The sequence below is a fragment of the Peromyscus leucopus genome, chromosome 8a, assembly GCF_004664715.2.
Source record: "Peromyscus leucopus breed LL Stock chromosome 8a, UCI_PerLeu_2.1, whole genome shotgun sequence".
In the NCBI taxonomy this organism is placed as follows: domain Eukaryota; kingdom Metazoa; phylum Chordata; class Mammalia; order Rodentia; family Cricetidae; genus Peromyscus; species Peromyscus leucopus.
The window spans coordinates 48,812,360-48,828,548 of record NC_051085.1 but is presented as its reverse complement, the minus strand read 5'-3'; the positions used below and the strand labels follow the sequence as shown (position 1 = coordinate 48,828,548).

At 43.9% G+C, this 16,189-nt stretch overlaps 1 protein-coding gene across 1 annotated transcript in view; it reads left to right on the top strand.

The window, feature by feature from the left end:
• The window catches only part of Rsph3 (radial spoke head 3), a 31,791-nt gene extending 16,652 nt beyond the window's left edge, over positions 1-15,139 (top strand). The window contains 7 exon segments of the mRNA XM_028860318.2: positions 4,881-5,022; positions 7,491-7,636; positions 8,559-8,762; positions 10,472-10,634; positions 13,694-13,780; positions 14,123-14,353; positions 14,356-15,139. Coding sequence (XP_028716151.1) covers positions 4,881-5,022; positions 7,491-7,636; positions 8,559-8,762; positions 10,472-10,634; positions 13,694-13,780; positions 14,123-14,353; positions 14,356-14,462 — 1,080 coding nt within the window. The 3' untranslated portion in view covers positions 14,463-15,139.
• Positions 15,140-16,189: the final 1,050 nt, after the last annotated feature.

Genomic DNA, 16,189 nt, shown 5'->3' with positions numbered 1-16,189 from the left:
GAATCCCACATAAAGGAAGCAGCAGGAAGGCGGGTGCTTGGCCACCTAGGTGGAGCTGTGTCTTAGTTGACCAGTGGTCACTGGAAGGAGCCATTTAGGTGGGGTATAGTTGAAAACATCTAAGAATAACTGACCCTGAAAGTTAGACATATTCTAAAACTGGATGCCAGAGGGGGAGTGCATCTCAGCAATGGAGTCCTTGGCTAACATGCATGAGGCCCTGGGTTTGATTCCTAGCTCTGAAAAACAAAAATAGATACCAAGTCAATATGAAATTATAAGTACTTACTATGCACATAGAAATTCAAGAAGAAAAAAAAAAAGCTTAGCCAGGCAGCGGTGGCGCACACCTTTGATCCCAGCACTCGGGAAGCAGAGCCAGGTAGATCTCTGTGAGTTCGAGGCCAGCCTGGGCTACAGAGTGAGTTCCAGGACAGGAACCAAAACTACACAATGAAACCCTGTCTCTGAAAACCTATATATATATATATATATGGAAAACAACTCACCTACAGAAGCAGATACATCAGAAAGACATCAAGACTTCTCATCAGCAACCCTAAAGGCCTAGAAGCATGGAGGATATAGTTTAAGCCCTGAAAGAAAAGAAAATAAGGTCGCCGTCTCCAGGAAATCTATCACTTGAGTGATGATGAAATGAAGCCATCTGAGGACTAGCCAGCACTTAAGAAGATATGTAGAATACTGTACTCGGTGGAAGAAGAAAGTCTCAATCACCAGCGCACAGGAAAAAGTAAATCTCATATCAGATAGATTAACAAAGGAGAGCTAGGAAAGAATCCATCTTGTCTAACACAGTAAACAAAACCCCTAATAGTAATTGATAAAAACCTAAAACCAACTAACAAAACAGCCAATAAAGTCACAAGAATTAGTAAATATCCCTCATTAATCTTATATGTAAATGGACTCAACTAAAGCACTGGCAGATTAGATTGGGAAGAAAAATAGTAAGTTCCAACTGTTACTTCCAAGAGACAGCTCACTGGTCCTAGACCATGAACCAAAGGCTGGAAGTCAATGTAGATGGAAGCCAAACAGAAGTTGGCAGAGGTAGCTTTTCTGGCATGTGATAAAGTCCTTCACAGTCAGTCAGAAGAGATGAAGAAGGCCACTGCACATTAGTAAAGGGAACAATCCACCAAGATATAACAGTTGTAAATAATGTGCACCAAATGTTTCATAAAATGAACACTAATGAGCATAGAAGGCCTGCTGCAGTGATGGTGGGTGATCTCAATGTCCCACCCTCTCCTTTAGACAGATCATCCAAACTAGAAGTCAGCAGACTTCAGGGTTAACCTGTACCATGGATCAAATGGACCAAATGTCTACAGAATATCCCATCCAAGAAAGAATACACATACCCTCAGCAGCCCCTAGAACCGTCTCTAAAATAGACCACATTCTAGGTCACAAAGAAAGCCTTAAGAGCTGGATGGTGGTAGTGCACACCTATAATCCCAGCACTCAGGAGGCAGAGGCAGGCAAATCTCTGTGAGTTTGAGGCCAGCCTGGGCTACAGAGTGAGATCCAGGACAGCCAGGGCCACACAAACCCTGTCTTGAAAAAAAAAAAAAAAAGTAAGGACCAAATGGAGTTACTGCCAATTATATCAAACCTTGAAGAAAGAACTAACGGATTACATTCTTAACAAATAGAAAAACAAATCTCAAATTCCTGTGGAATCACCACAAACCCCCAAATGCCAAAGCAATCCTACATACCAAGAGCAGGGCACTGGGGGAGGCTGAGCAGAAGGATCATGAGGTTGAGGCTAGCCTGAGCTACGTAGGGAGGCCTTGTCAGTGGATCATGGATTTAAATGTGAAAAACGAAGCTTATAGGAGATAACGTCTATAACCTTGGGAAGAGTGAAGAGCTTGTAAGACCCCGAGGGTAGCAGGCACAGAACCAAGGTGGACTGATGAAAAGCCGTAGAAGGCAGTGGAAGGGCAAGCTGTGGAACAGCACAGATCAGACTTCAGCAGGCAGGCCACACTCTGCTCAGCCTCACGTCTGACTGCGGTCTTTTACTGAAAAGATACAGTCCTCAAAGCTTGAAAGCTAAACAAAGTGCACACCAACTACATGTCAAAAGCTGAGAGCGGATCTTTGAGCAGCGAGAAGATACCGAGGGCGAGCCCATCCCACGATGTTCAGCACTAGCTTTGGGGAGAAGTTTCAGTTGTGCTGATATACCTACCACTGCACTCCCATTTAGAAACTGGCAATAGGGCTTCAAGGGCACATAGCAAAGGGAAAGGTAGACTCAAAGCTACAATTGCATCAATGTGTGTCCGATAGAAGTGTTAGCTTACCTTTACATGTAAGCCTGCATTGAGCACTCATAGCAACACTTGTAGTGTACAGGAAAGGAAAGCATAGTCTAAATGGTCTTTCCCCGTGAGGTAAGTGCTGAAAACAAACTGGTTTGTCCATCCAGCCAACTTGTGAAGGCAGTGAAGGCAGAATTGGGGGTGGGGATACTGGAGAACTTGGCTCCCAGTGCCAATGTTGGGTGGCTCATAATACTTGTAACTCCAGCCCCAGGGGATCCAGTACCCTCTTCTCAGCACTTAGACTCACAATTACACATTCCCACACACATATGCACATAATTAAAAGTAAATAACTTTAATAAGGGGCAAGCAGGTGGGTTATTGGGACATGGTACAACCTAGATGTCTCTCAGGGAAGTGCTTAGTAAAAGCAAGTCTCTTTCAAGGAGTTATATGCTGTAGAATTCCTTATGTGTAACATCTTTCAAAACACTTTTCATAGCTAATAGGATTTCAAGTGTTCCCAACTCAAAGAAATGGCACAGATGCCCGATGTTATAATCTGATCACTACGCATTGTATGTATGTGTTGAAATGTCACACTGTGACCCGTAAATAAACACAATTGCTTTATGTTGATTAAAAATAAAACCATGGGGGCCGGGAGATGTTTGGTCATGTGTGTGCCTTGCAAGCATGAGAACCTGAGTTTGAACTCCAGGCCCCCCCTGAAAATGCTGGGCATAGTGGTGCACACTTGAATCCCAGCACTGGGGAAGGGAGACAGGAGGGTCCCTGAGGCCTGCTGGCCATCAGTCTAGCCTAACTGGTGACTCCAGGCCAGGGAGAAACCTGGTCACAAGGTGGTAGATGGTGTTTCTGAAGATGACACCGGGGTTGTACTCCTGCCTCCATACATGTGCTGTGGCACACACACTACATCCCATACTCACATGTGCTGTGGCACACACACTACATCCCACACTCACATGTGCTGGGGCACACACACTACATCCCACACTCACATGTGCTGGGCACACACACTGCATCCCACACTCACATGTGCTGGGGCACACACACTACATCCCACACTCACAGACATGTGCTGTGGCACACACACTACATCCCACACTCACATGTGCTGTGGCACACACACTACATCCACACTCACATGTGCTGGGGCACACACACTGCATCCCACACTCACATGTGCTGTGGCACACACACTGCATCCCACACTCACAGACATGTGCTGTGGCACACACACTGCATCCCACACTCACATGTGCTGTGGCACACACACTGCATCCCACACTCACATGTGCTGGGGCACACACACTACATCCCACACTCACAGACATGTGCTGGGGCACACACACTACATCCCACACTCACAGACATGTGCTGGGGCACACACACTGCATCCCACACTCACAGACATGTGCTGTGGCACACACACTACATCCCACACTCACATGCCACACACACTACATCCCACACTCACATGTGCTGTGGCACACACACTACATCCCACACTCACATGTGCTGGGGCACACACACTGCATCCCACACTCACATGTGCTGGGACACACACACTACATCCCACACTCACAGACATGTGCTGTGACACACACACTACATCCCACACTCACTGGGGCACACACACTACATCCCACCCACAGACATGTGCTGGCACACCACTACATCCCCCCCACACATGCTTGCCCCACTCTCCCACACTCACAGACATGTGCTGTGGCACACACACTACATCCCACACTCACAGACATGTGCTGTGGCACACACACTACATCCCACACTCACTCACATGTGCTGTGGCACACACACTACATCCCACACTCACTCACATGTGCTGTGGCACACACACTACATCCCACACTCACTCACATGTGCTGTGGCACACACACTACATCCCATACTCACTCACATGTGCTGTGGTGCACACACTACATCCCACACTCACTGACATGAACATGGTCATACACTAGACACAAGATTTTAAATTTATTTAAATTTCAAATTTTAAATATTGAAATATTTCATACAAAATACTTTCCAATTTTTCTTTTCATAATTGTCTTGACTTAAAACAGGCAGTGTTTTCAGCCTTCTGATCAACTTATTTTGTGTACTAGAAGAAGCTTTCTTTGGACTCAGGCTGTTTTCTCTTTGAACTGATAAAATTTTAAGGGAAATATACAATTGAATTCAGATTTTTAAAAAATCCTAGTGGTTTTCAGTTAACTATCCACTAAAGTTTACTGTGACAAACTGAGTCCATTCTACCAGGCACCCGAGGAGCTGACGGTAAACATGCTGACTGAGGGAAAATGGGTCATTAGCTAGGCCCCTACACCCACGTGTCCCGTGTGGATTTGTTGCTAGCTTGGCGTGGCCTGACCACACTCCAGCACCATGGCCGTGCCCCACCATCGGTCTTAGGAGGCGCTGGCCGACACCGTGCTGGTGCTAGCCAGGAAGGTGTGGTCACTGTCAGCGGCTGCCTGCTGTGAGAGCTGATGCCTGATGTTTCTGAGCCTTGTCTGTTCCTCTCAGCCCGGTCAGCCTGATCCTCTAGAGCTTCAGCGACAGCAGCAGGCCAGGAGGAGGGCTCTTGCCAGAAAACGAGCCCAAGAGCAGCTCCGACCACGAACGCCTGAGCCCGTGGAGGGCAGAAAGCACGTGGATGTGCAGACGGGTACGTGGCCATGCCGAGGCATCATGTCAGCCTGCTGGGACTTAGGTTTTCTGTCCTTCATGTTACTTAGGGATCGTCTGTGCCTGTCGGTCCCTCCCTAGCTACATGGTAGGAAGTCTGTTCAGTAAACAGACACACAGAGAGCATGTTATTATAATGTTGGGAGTGCTAGAAGTAGGGATTTGCTGTGATAAAAGAGTTTCCTGACTACTTCATTCTCTTCTCGCCTTTTCCCCGTATTATATGACTGTCTTAGTTAAGGTTGCTACTGCTACCGTGAAACACCATGATCAAAAGCAAGTCAGGAGGAAAGGGTTTATTTGACCTACACTTCCACCGTAAGCAGTCCATCACTGAAGGAAGTCAGGACAGGAACTCAAACAGGGCAGGGGCCTGGAGGCAGGAGCTGATGCATTGGCCACAGGGGGGTACTGCTTACTGGCTTACGCCTCATGGCTTGCTCAGCCTGTTTTTGTATAGAACCCAGGACCACCATCCCAGGGACGGCACCACCCACAATGGGCTGGGCCTGCCCCTATCAATCACTAATTAAGAAAATGTCCTACAGGCTTGCCCACAGCAGATCTTAAGGAGGCATTTTGTCAGTTAAGGTTCCCTCCTCTCAGATGCCTGTGTCGAGTTGACACAATTAGCCAGCACAATTTCAAACTAGGATTATTACTCACAACCCAACACAAGTCACTTAATTTCATCAAGACTGCCAGGAGAGCATTGCAGCTCTGGACATTTGACTTGTCTGTCAGAAAGAGTGAACCGCTAGCATTTAGTCACCAGCCTTTCACACTGGCCTCTCTCGCCTTTGCACTCCATGACTTGGCACATAGATGCCCCTAAAGCAGCTTCCAAGGTTTGCTGCTTCTCTCTCTAGTCAGCTGTGCAGGCTTTCATTATGGGGAGCTAGGAGGCCCTGACTGAATGTGTAAACAGCAGGGGAAGTCCTGAGTGAATGTGTAAATAGAGGAAGCCCTCAGGGAATGTGTAAACAGCAGAGGAAGCCTTGAGTGAATGTGTAAACAGCAGATGAAGTTGAGTCAATGTGTATTGTTGACATGGGCACAACCGTGTCAAGGACTAATGCTTCAGACCCACAGGAAATTGGCAAAGCCTTCTACTGGTCTGAGTGTGAATGTTGACAGTGTGCAAGGATGAGTGTTTACAGGTGACTGACCAGTGTGTGCAAAAACTAGCAGCTGCAGCTTTCTCCTCCCAGATGCTTACAACCTGTGACTGCTTGCCTGCAGACGCCTTCTAGAGAGAGGAGCGACCCACTTCCCACCCCCACCCATAAATGTTGGGAGGTTCTGGTTTGCTGTGATAGCAGCTGCCACTCCATCAGAGTGGGCACGGCCCACCGGACCCCAGCTTTTCTGTACATGTGTCTGTGTGTCTGTCCTTTCTTCGTTCCCTCGATGCCCCTAGTCAAGTTTCCAGGACCAAGCCATGCTGGGCAAGGCATTTCTTGTTGACAGAGTCTTGGTAAGCTGACAGTACTTGGTGTTTTCTATAGACTGATGTGACTTGAGATCCTCCTATCCAGTGAAAACCATGAGCAGATTCATCACGAAATATCTGAAGAAAAAGCAAAAAGAATAAAGTACACTATTTCCCCCTGCCCTTGAACCAAGCCTGGAATGAGTCAATGTCAAAGTGATTCAGACAACTAAGGCTTAGTCTTGGTCCTAGGTGTGTCAAAAAGCTATAAACGTGGCCAACACAAAACTGTAAACTCAAAACATGAGAGGTTTTACTAATTTTTTTTTTGTACCTTGATTGTGCAGATCTCAAGCATTAACTTTGTAGATGCCACATGATGTCATAACCACAGAAGACTGGCCACAGAGCTTTATACCAAATGAAATATTAAATGATACAGCTCCTACTTTTTATTTACTGCGGCCTCTGGCCCTTTACCTGTGACTCTCATGTTAAAAAGAGTCTGTGTGACGAGTAACTTTGATCCTTTTTGCACATGAGACACTGAGGGCGGAGAGCTGTGTCTTGGCTGGATCCTGTGTTCAGCATCCGACACTAGTGTTCAAGTTCTTCGTGTGCTGCCACATTGCCCCACCTCATCGAGTTATTCATGTGACATCTATTTGTGTCTGTTTCTAAACTATGCATAGAGGGAACACCAAAGGGCAAGTTGGTTTGGTGCATGATCCTTAAAATTCCCAGGCCCTTAGCCCACTTATTATAGCAAATCCTGTATTTGCTAGAGATGCAACCTCTGACTGTGGGCCTCTGACTCACTGTGAGCCCTAGGTAGGCCTTAAATTGAGCTCCCCACCTCAGCCTCCTAAGTGCTGGGGTTGCAGATGTGTGTCACCATGCCTGGTAACTTAATTCTATTTGTGGTGAGCTAACATTTCAAATATGTGCAAATTTATTGTATGCCTAAAATAAACCATCATTAATTGTAAGCCCACTGTACATAATGCTCTTCCTAGAATTATACCTTGAAGAAATTGCTGACCGTATAGTGGAAGTCGACATGGAATGCCAGACAGATGCATTTCTGGACAGACCACCGACTCCACTCTTCATTCCTGCCAAAACTGGCAAAGATGTGGCCACTCAAATACTAGAAGGAGAGGTACGGTACATCCCTCTGGCTTCTTCTTCCTTCAAAGATGGCATACAGTTAGGTTCAGATCAAGCTTCACAGATGCAAGAGCCATTTCTCAATCAAATTCACTTTTTGGATTTCTTTTGAGTTATTACCTATAGTGGTTTTATCCTGTAGTGCCAAGAAATGGTTTTAAGTACACAATTTTTATTGTTCCTACTTGCAGATTAAAAAAAATAAAATCATAACAAACATTTTTACACATTCCATTTTGCTTACATACTTACTTATGTATGTACCTAAGATTTGTACCAAATAAGGAAGACTACTACCCTTTACATAAGAGAGTCCACTCTTGTTGACTCCACAAATCACTGTGGAGTATCTACCTTTTATGAAGGTGCTATATGTTTAAAAATTCTGGATGACCTTCTCATCTACATGTGGAATGTGTGAGTAGGTCAGTTTATGGACTAAGAGGTAGTGACGACATGAACAATGATGTAGAGAAGTGAGAATAAAGGAACTTGAAAACTGTCATTAAGACTGGGAGACAAAGTTCTCGTGTTCAGGCACTGCATAGACAGTTTTGACTGTTAGACAGAGTCACTGCAGAGGGGGACTATTCTTGGTTAGCAGAAAAAAGACACTATGAAAGTCAAGGACATTTCCCTTTAGTTTCAGAATTCTACCTTAAACTCAGTGAGAATTGGAGTTCATGTTGATGAACATAGACTTCTTTCATTATTTTGACTTAGTAGATGTTTGCCTGTAATCAGGATGCTCTTCTGTGTGCCTGTGGGGTTGTTCTGAGAGTGAACACACACACAGGGTGGTAGTGCAGAGCCTGGCACAGACGACAAAAGGCCACCTCCTCTTGTCACTCACCTTCACTCTCGGTACACATTGGGCCCAAGGTTCAAATCCTGTTTGCTCTCTTGTGTTTCAGCTCTTTGACTTTGACCTCGAAGTCAAACCAATGTTACAAGTTCTGGTGGGGAAGACGATTGAGCAGGCCCTTCTGGAAGTGATGGAAGAGGAGGAGCTGGCCAACCTGCGGGCCAGTCAGTATGCATATGAGGAGATCCGGAACATTGAGCTGGCTGAAGTGCAGCGGCTGGAAGAGCAGGAGAGACGACACCGAGAAGAAAAGGTGGAGCTGTCTGTCTGTCTGTCCGTCTGTCTGTCTTGCTCTTTTCCTTCCTCTCTTATTTCTTCAGGAATGAACCCAGGGCCTTCCACCCTTTATGTGTAATATCCAAAGCTGTTCTTGAGTCTTTTGGCTGCTTAATACATCACATTCAAGCTTACATATATCATGTATATTGTGATATCATGAAGCTAGTGACCCTTTGAAATACATGTGAAAAAGACCTACAGTGTTTGTTGCTCTGGTCTCTCCTGTAGATCATAAATCTCTCGTGGTTGACTTACATTTTATAAATTCCACCTTCCTTCTGTTAATGTATCTAAGTCAACTTCCAAAAGCTCCTGATGAGATTTAGGTTCCTATATTACATGTGTCCAAACTGGATGGTGCTCTTAAATACCAAGAGTTTGGAAGGAGCACTAGAGGAAGAAATGCCTTGATTTGCCATCATCCGGCAGCAGAAAGATGAAAGGAAAGAAAGAGGTAGAGACAGGTGCTGGGGAGTAGTGGGCGTAGTCAGCCGGGAATGCCAAGTCTCTTTCCTGGTGCTCAGGCTCTGGTTTCCAAAGTATGTTCTATGACTCTTCAATAAGAAAGGTTTTATAACTCATTGTAATAAAGTGTATCAACCTACATCTAGACACAACTCTATTTAATCATACTTAAGGGTCTTTGTGGTATTGGCAATGGCTGTCACTCTTTCTTATCCACTGAATAAACAAGAAGTAGTGCCAGAATACTTAAATCAATGAGAATGGGCTCCCAAAGGGCCCAGATCACTGTGAAGAAAAGTACGTTTTTGGAAAATTCTACTCAATACTTAATTAACTATATTTTATATTTTCTTCCAAAATTACTAATCTTTTACGTGAACATAGGACTCATAGTGAGAAAGGTTCCTGTGCAGACCTTGGCTTGCATATATAAAATAGACACTGACTGTAGAAACTATATTAAAATAATAAAAAATTTACCAGAAAATATATGTCATGGGAAAAACTCTAGAATATAAGTAGTCATCTATATTTGTATGCGTTTTTACACCTTGAAAATAGATGATTTGAAAAATATATTAATGCCCCCACTTCTGTATAAACACATAGAAAATCATTCATTAGCTTTATAGATGTTATGTGACCTACCACATACCTATGAGACAACCACACAAAACAAGCTTTCGTGATCTTCAAAGCCATTTCAGCTTTGTCAATTCAAAGAGATACTAAACACAAGTCAGACCACTGGCCTGTGTTGTCTGATGGAAGATACCTAAGGATAAAATTTCATGTTAGTACTACTTCATGATGTTACTAATAAAAATGCATGTCATTTTCTATCATAGTTGTTTTAGACAAAGTCTTCCTGTGTAACCCAGGATAGCATTTAACTCGCCATTCTCCTGCCTCCGTCTCCCAAGTACAGGGACTAAAGGTATATGCCACTGCATCCAGCTGCCATTTTCTTTTTAATGGCATGCATACAGTTAAGCATAGAAATTTGAAACTGGGTCAGGAGATGAGTTTTACCTTAGGTCTCTTGGTAAACTCAATGCCCACTAATTGCTCATGGCGGTGAGTCCTTGACAGACACCTTGCTGACCACTTTTTTTCTGCAGCTGTAGACTCCTCCACATACTTAGCCTCACTGGCTCCAGCGCTTGAGAGGACAGACTATTCAGATGTCCTCCTGCAATGACATCTTTCTCTTGGCAGGAACGCCGTAAGAGGCAGCAGTGGGAAATTGTACATAAGCACAATGAGACGGCACAGAAGATCTCGGCTCGTGCGTTTGCGCAGCGGTACCTGGCTGACCTTCTCCCGTCTGTCTTTGACAGTCTCAGGAACAGTGGCTACTTTTATGATCCAGTTGAAAGAGGTTTGTGGAGACTTTGTTAGGTTCACTGTTACACTGAGAATATTCTCACTGTTTCAAATGTATTTCATGTGTACAAGCACTGCCCGAACTTTTTTTTTTTTTTTTTTTGTAGGCCAGGCCAGCCTCAAACTCATGATCCTCCTACCTCCTACTTTTCCTCCTCCTCCTCAGGGGTGCTGGAAATACAGGTATGTGCCACCATGCATTGCCTCACGACCATTTTTATTTTAAATTACAATGTTTATATTTCTAAAGTCAGTTATAGTTGTTTACATATTGTTCATTTATTATGATGAAAATTTACTGTTATGAAACTTATTGTATCACACCCTCTAAGTATGTACCATCATTAGGTAGATATCAAAAGAAAATTTTAAATATTTAAAGTAGTGTATTGTAAAGGTGTTGATTTAGGATAGTAGCATCTCTTTATTGAGAAGCAGGATTATATATTAGAAAGAACAATGGACTTGATGTCAGAAACATGAGTTTAGGTCCCAGTTTCATTAGCTTTATGACCTCCAGTTTTCTGTTTGAAATGATGCATTTTTTTAGGAATTAAGTCATAAAGTACATGAAATTTTATATACACAGATTCGCTCTATAAGTTCTGTTTCTCTAGAGAACCTTGACTACCACATATTTCGGCACTACATGTGGTTGTAGCGCAACAAAAGTATAAGGATGCATTTTTCTAAAAGTATCTGGAACATTCCAGGCAGTTGTGGCACACGCCTTTAATCCCAGCACTCAGGAGGCAGAGGCAGGTGGATCTCTGAGTTCAAGACCAGCCTGGGCTACAGAGCAAGTTCCAGGACAGTCAGAGCTACACAGGGAAACCCTGTCTTGAAAAAAGAAGAAAGAGGAGGAGGAGAGGAGAGAAGGAGAGAAGGGAATAGGAAGGAGGAAGAAAAAAGTATCTGGAACAGATTTTTCTGGTTGCCAACACATACAGTTACTAAAGCCTCTCTTAGAAGTGTGGAGAGCAGCAGAAACCTGTGATGTGAACTATTTAAGAAACTTATTGAGACAAATTATTTGACTGACCTATTGTGAGAAGCAAGGAATTTAGTGACACTGTATGTGAAACTTTGATAATTTGTGGGGAAATAAGAAAAATGATTGCTAGTTGCTTGCTCCTAGCATCTCTGGATAAACTGGCAAAACAATGAGTTCCATGATAAAATTAACCAGCTGCTAGCATCTCAGGTGGTGAGGGACAACAGTGAACTCAGTGATATAATTGGCTGGCTGAAGATGCTTATAGAAGTCTAGAGGTTTACAAGTATGTGCAGAAGAGAATCTTTCTCCAGCAGCCATGGAGCTCAAGTTGCAGAAAATCAAACTGAAACCCTCATTAGAACACTGGCCAGATTCAACAAAAATTCGAGTGCCAGCTTCAGGGTGACAGTGGCTGAAACCCGGGCATTAATTGGTAAAGAACAACATCCTGTACCTTGGGATGGAGATGTGTAGGAGAACCCCACTGAGGCTGAGAACTGAATCTCCCCCAAGGAAGTCTCTGCACCCTTACCAGAAGATGTAGCCTCACTCCTGGTACCAAAATCTGTATTAGTCAGGGTTCTCTAGAGAAACAGAACTGATAGATAGACTGAATCTATGTATATAAAAATGGAATTTGTCAGAGTGGCTTATCCAATAAGTAATTTGGTCCATGAGGCTGGATGTCTCAGCTGGTCTTCAGTATACAGTGGAATCCTGAAGAAGGCTCTAATACCAGGGATGAAATGAACTTGCCAGTGAGCGTGAGGGCAAGCAGACAAAAAGTCAAAGCTTCCTCCTTCCATGCCTTTGTATAGGTTGCCACCAGGAAGTGTGACTCAGGTTTTAGGTGGGTCTTTCACCTCAAATAATTCAATCAAGGAAAGGGCCCTTACAAATGTTCCCAGCTGCTTCTGCTTTAGTTAACTCCAGATGTGATCCAGTTGACAACTGAGACTAGCGCGGCTCCGGTGTATTTAGGTCTCAGGTTGACGTGGAACTACAGCTCCATTGTTCTGCTCCCGTCCTGCCTTTCGTTCTAGGTAGTGTGTCATTCATTCATCCGTCACGGTGACAAGACACCCAGGGTGATCACCTTAAAGGGGGGAAAGATTGATTTCATCCAGGGTTCAGGAATTTCAATACAGATCCATGCATAGACATTTGACTCCATTGTTTCTGGGCCTTTGTGGGAATCAAAGCTGTTACAGTAAAGAAAAGGGACATGGTCCTAATATGCCCTTCAAGAGCACACACTTCCCGAAGATGTACTTCCTCAACCAGGCCCCACCTCCCAACATACCATCACCTGGGAACCATGAACTTTGGGGAAATAGTTAAGATTCAAACCGTAAGAGTTGACCTCTTGCTATTGGTCACAGAGAAAAGTAATATTTGTTTTGGTTTTTTGTCTGTTATGTAGTTTAAACCTTGAAAATAAAAATCTTACCTGAGATATGTTATGTATAATAGCAAGTACTGTATTCTCTCACTCTCTATTATCATCCTATTAAATAGATGCCCTAAAAACCACCTTGAAACTTTGAGTGTAGATTTAATGGGCAGTCTTGTTGAAGTCTCACATAGTGGATGACCCACTGAAGTTGGAGCGGGTGTCTGCTAACAGACGCGCCTAGTCTTCACCTCATCCGCAGCGCTTTCTAGATGCCCTTTCTCAGATACCCTCTCAGCTGGTCCATTTCCATTGGCTCTGGCCTCAAGGGAATTCTCTTTCCCAACAATGCTCATGCCCAGGCTTGCGTCCCACTTGAGTAGGGTTTTCCCAGATCAGCATCTTTTCTGCCCATCTCAGATTGTGCCTATGGGTACAGCTGTATTTTGACTCTGTAGAAACCTCATGATTTGCTAACACCGCTTCTGCAGTAGAGGGAAGCTGAGCAGAGCATGTATAGAGAATACAGCCAAAGTTACGCTGTGTGAGGAGTCTGTGTAATGTTTTACGTTGAGAAGACAGTGCTGCTGAGCAGCATTACATTGGGGAAGCACATACTGTCTAGTGATCTGCAGAAATGGCTTAATGAAATTCTTTATTGCAGATATTGAGGTAGGATTCCTTCCATGGCTGATGAATGAAGTTGAAAAAACCATGGAACACAGCATGGTGGGAAGAACCATGCTTGACAGTAAGTTATTTGATATAAAGCTGTTTCTAAACTTGTTGGTGAGGAAGGAACGTTCATGGTGGTGGTGGTGGTGGTTCTTACACTTGGCTTATCAGTTGTCTTAACAAGGGTACAGGCTCCACCTCTGTTGTCCTGGGTTTCCAATCACTTCCTCATGTAAACCTTCTGTTGTCGCTTTGTACTTGCTATCCAAAGAAGCAAAGGACGGAACCTGTCCAATGCATTGAGGAGAGTTGTTGTGATAAATTTATAAAGGTTAATGGGAAGTGGCGAAGGCCTAAGCGAGGCTTTCTAGTCGTTTATAAGGAAAGTATGGAAACTCATGACCTCTGAACTTTTCAGTGTTGATCCGTGAAGTGGTGGAAAGAAGGCTAAACAATTACGAGCGTAAGGAAGTCATGCAGCCCCCTGCGAGGTCGGATGATGTGTTCGGTGGTGCCGACTCGGCGACAGATCCCTCGGTGAGTTTAGAGTTACAGGAGCCAACCATGTCCCAGGTCCAGAAGCCATTTTCAGAGAGAGGCTCCACACAGAGAACACCATCCCAAGAGAAGAAGCCCGTGGAAGAGGCGGAGCCTTCTGGCAGACTGACCAAGAGGAACTGAAGGAGTCTGTAGGAGAGGAGCGGTCACAATCAGAAGAGTTCTGGGAGGCAAGAAGCAGCTCGGCAGCTGGTCAGTAATATATAGTCAGGTACTGGTGCGTGACCCCAGACGTTAGAAATTATGTGATATTTATCCATCAAAGCAATTATGATACAAAATAAAACTGATAAAAAAGACACTTCTTCATTTATTTAACAGACTATTCAAAGACCATATGTCATACTAATAAGAGTCTTGTCTAATTACTAGTTCCCCATCACTGTCATTTGTAACTAGGAAGTGTATCTTTTCTCAGTCGTTCTAATTTCATGATTAACTCCTTTTTGGCAAGTCTCTTATCTTCTGGCAGATAATAGTGCTTTAAGTGTGTCTTCTCTGTCGGGAACTACCCCACTCACTTTGTAAAGAATACCTGTGTGCTCCTGAAGGCTGACAAAGACTGAGCTCTTGCTTGTGTAAAACTAAGCACCAGCCCTCCGCCTGGAGTACTTAAGGAAGCCTTACTGGCTGCTCTCGACTGGTTACATTCTTGCTTCTGTCTTTTTCCGCATTTCATCCATCGGAAATGTTTAGGCAACACCAGTAAAAGCCAACGCCATCTCTCTCCCTCCACACACACGCCTCCATTGTCAGCCTGCTCAAAGTGCCCAGGCCTTTCATGGGTTATTTAGGTCTATTTATGTTCCAACATTTAGAAAGTATAGGCTTTGACTTTGTAGCTAATAAATGTGTTGTTTACATAGTTTGTCCTTTACCAAACAGTATGTCTTCTTTCCATACTAGTTTACATAAATTGCTTGTCTCTTTAAAATGTGGCAGGGTGTTGGGTCCTGTAGACTGCTGCGGTGTACACCGGTGTACACTCAGCTCGTTCACACCATTTCCTGCAGTAGTGAAAAGCACAGATGACTTCATCAGTCTTAACTACTACTGGCAATGACTGAAGTCTTGTGTGTCATCAGGCAGGCAGGCGTTTGGTCTAGCCTTAGAATGCTGGAGGAGATAGGCTCTGCAGTCTTTTGCAATGGTCTGATTTACATAGCCACTGTAATTTCTGAAGACCAGGACAAGAATGTGTATGTGATTATAAATATAAATGAGTGTACCCAGTTCCCTGTGTATTAGATCACAACACTGTCTAAACCTCACGGAAACTTCCTGAGTCATGTGATCCTGTTTCTCTTCCATCTTCCTGTAGTTTACTCAGCCACAGACACAATGGAGTGCCTGCTGTGTTAGGTCTCAAGCAGGAGTACAGACCATAGAGGCCAACCGTCCTGAGTAAGATGCGTTCCCTTTCTCATAGTCTGTAATGGAGCCGACTCAAGTACAAGATAAAAGATCCCCAACAGTTAGGAAGGTAGAGTGATTGGCCACAGGCGACAGTGTAGTGAGTTACAGGACTGCCGCCAGACCCCTAGCTAGGACTCTAGCCTGATGTGCTTCCTCCTCTGCCCTCTGCCCTGGGGCAGCACTGACTACAAATTTGAGGTACTGTGCTGCAGAACTCTAAACATTCACGTCACCCCTGTTATCCACTGCTGGGCTACTTCAGCCACATTAAACAGTCATTGTCATCCTAAAATTTGTGACATACCGATATTAACAAAAAGACCAAAAAACCTGATTAGGGTTGCTGCTAGTTATTAAATTATTTTAAATTTAATTGTAAAAAATAAAATTTTATTTTTTTAAATGAAATAATTTAAAATTATTACTGAATTTGAAGCTGACTACTTTCTGCAACCGTTACTATCCTTTATAAAATGTAGTCCATTCAACATTTTACAACAATTTGTTCTTT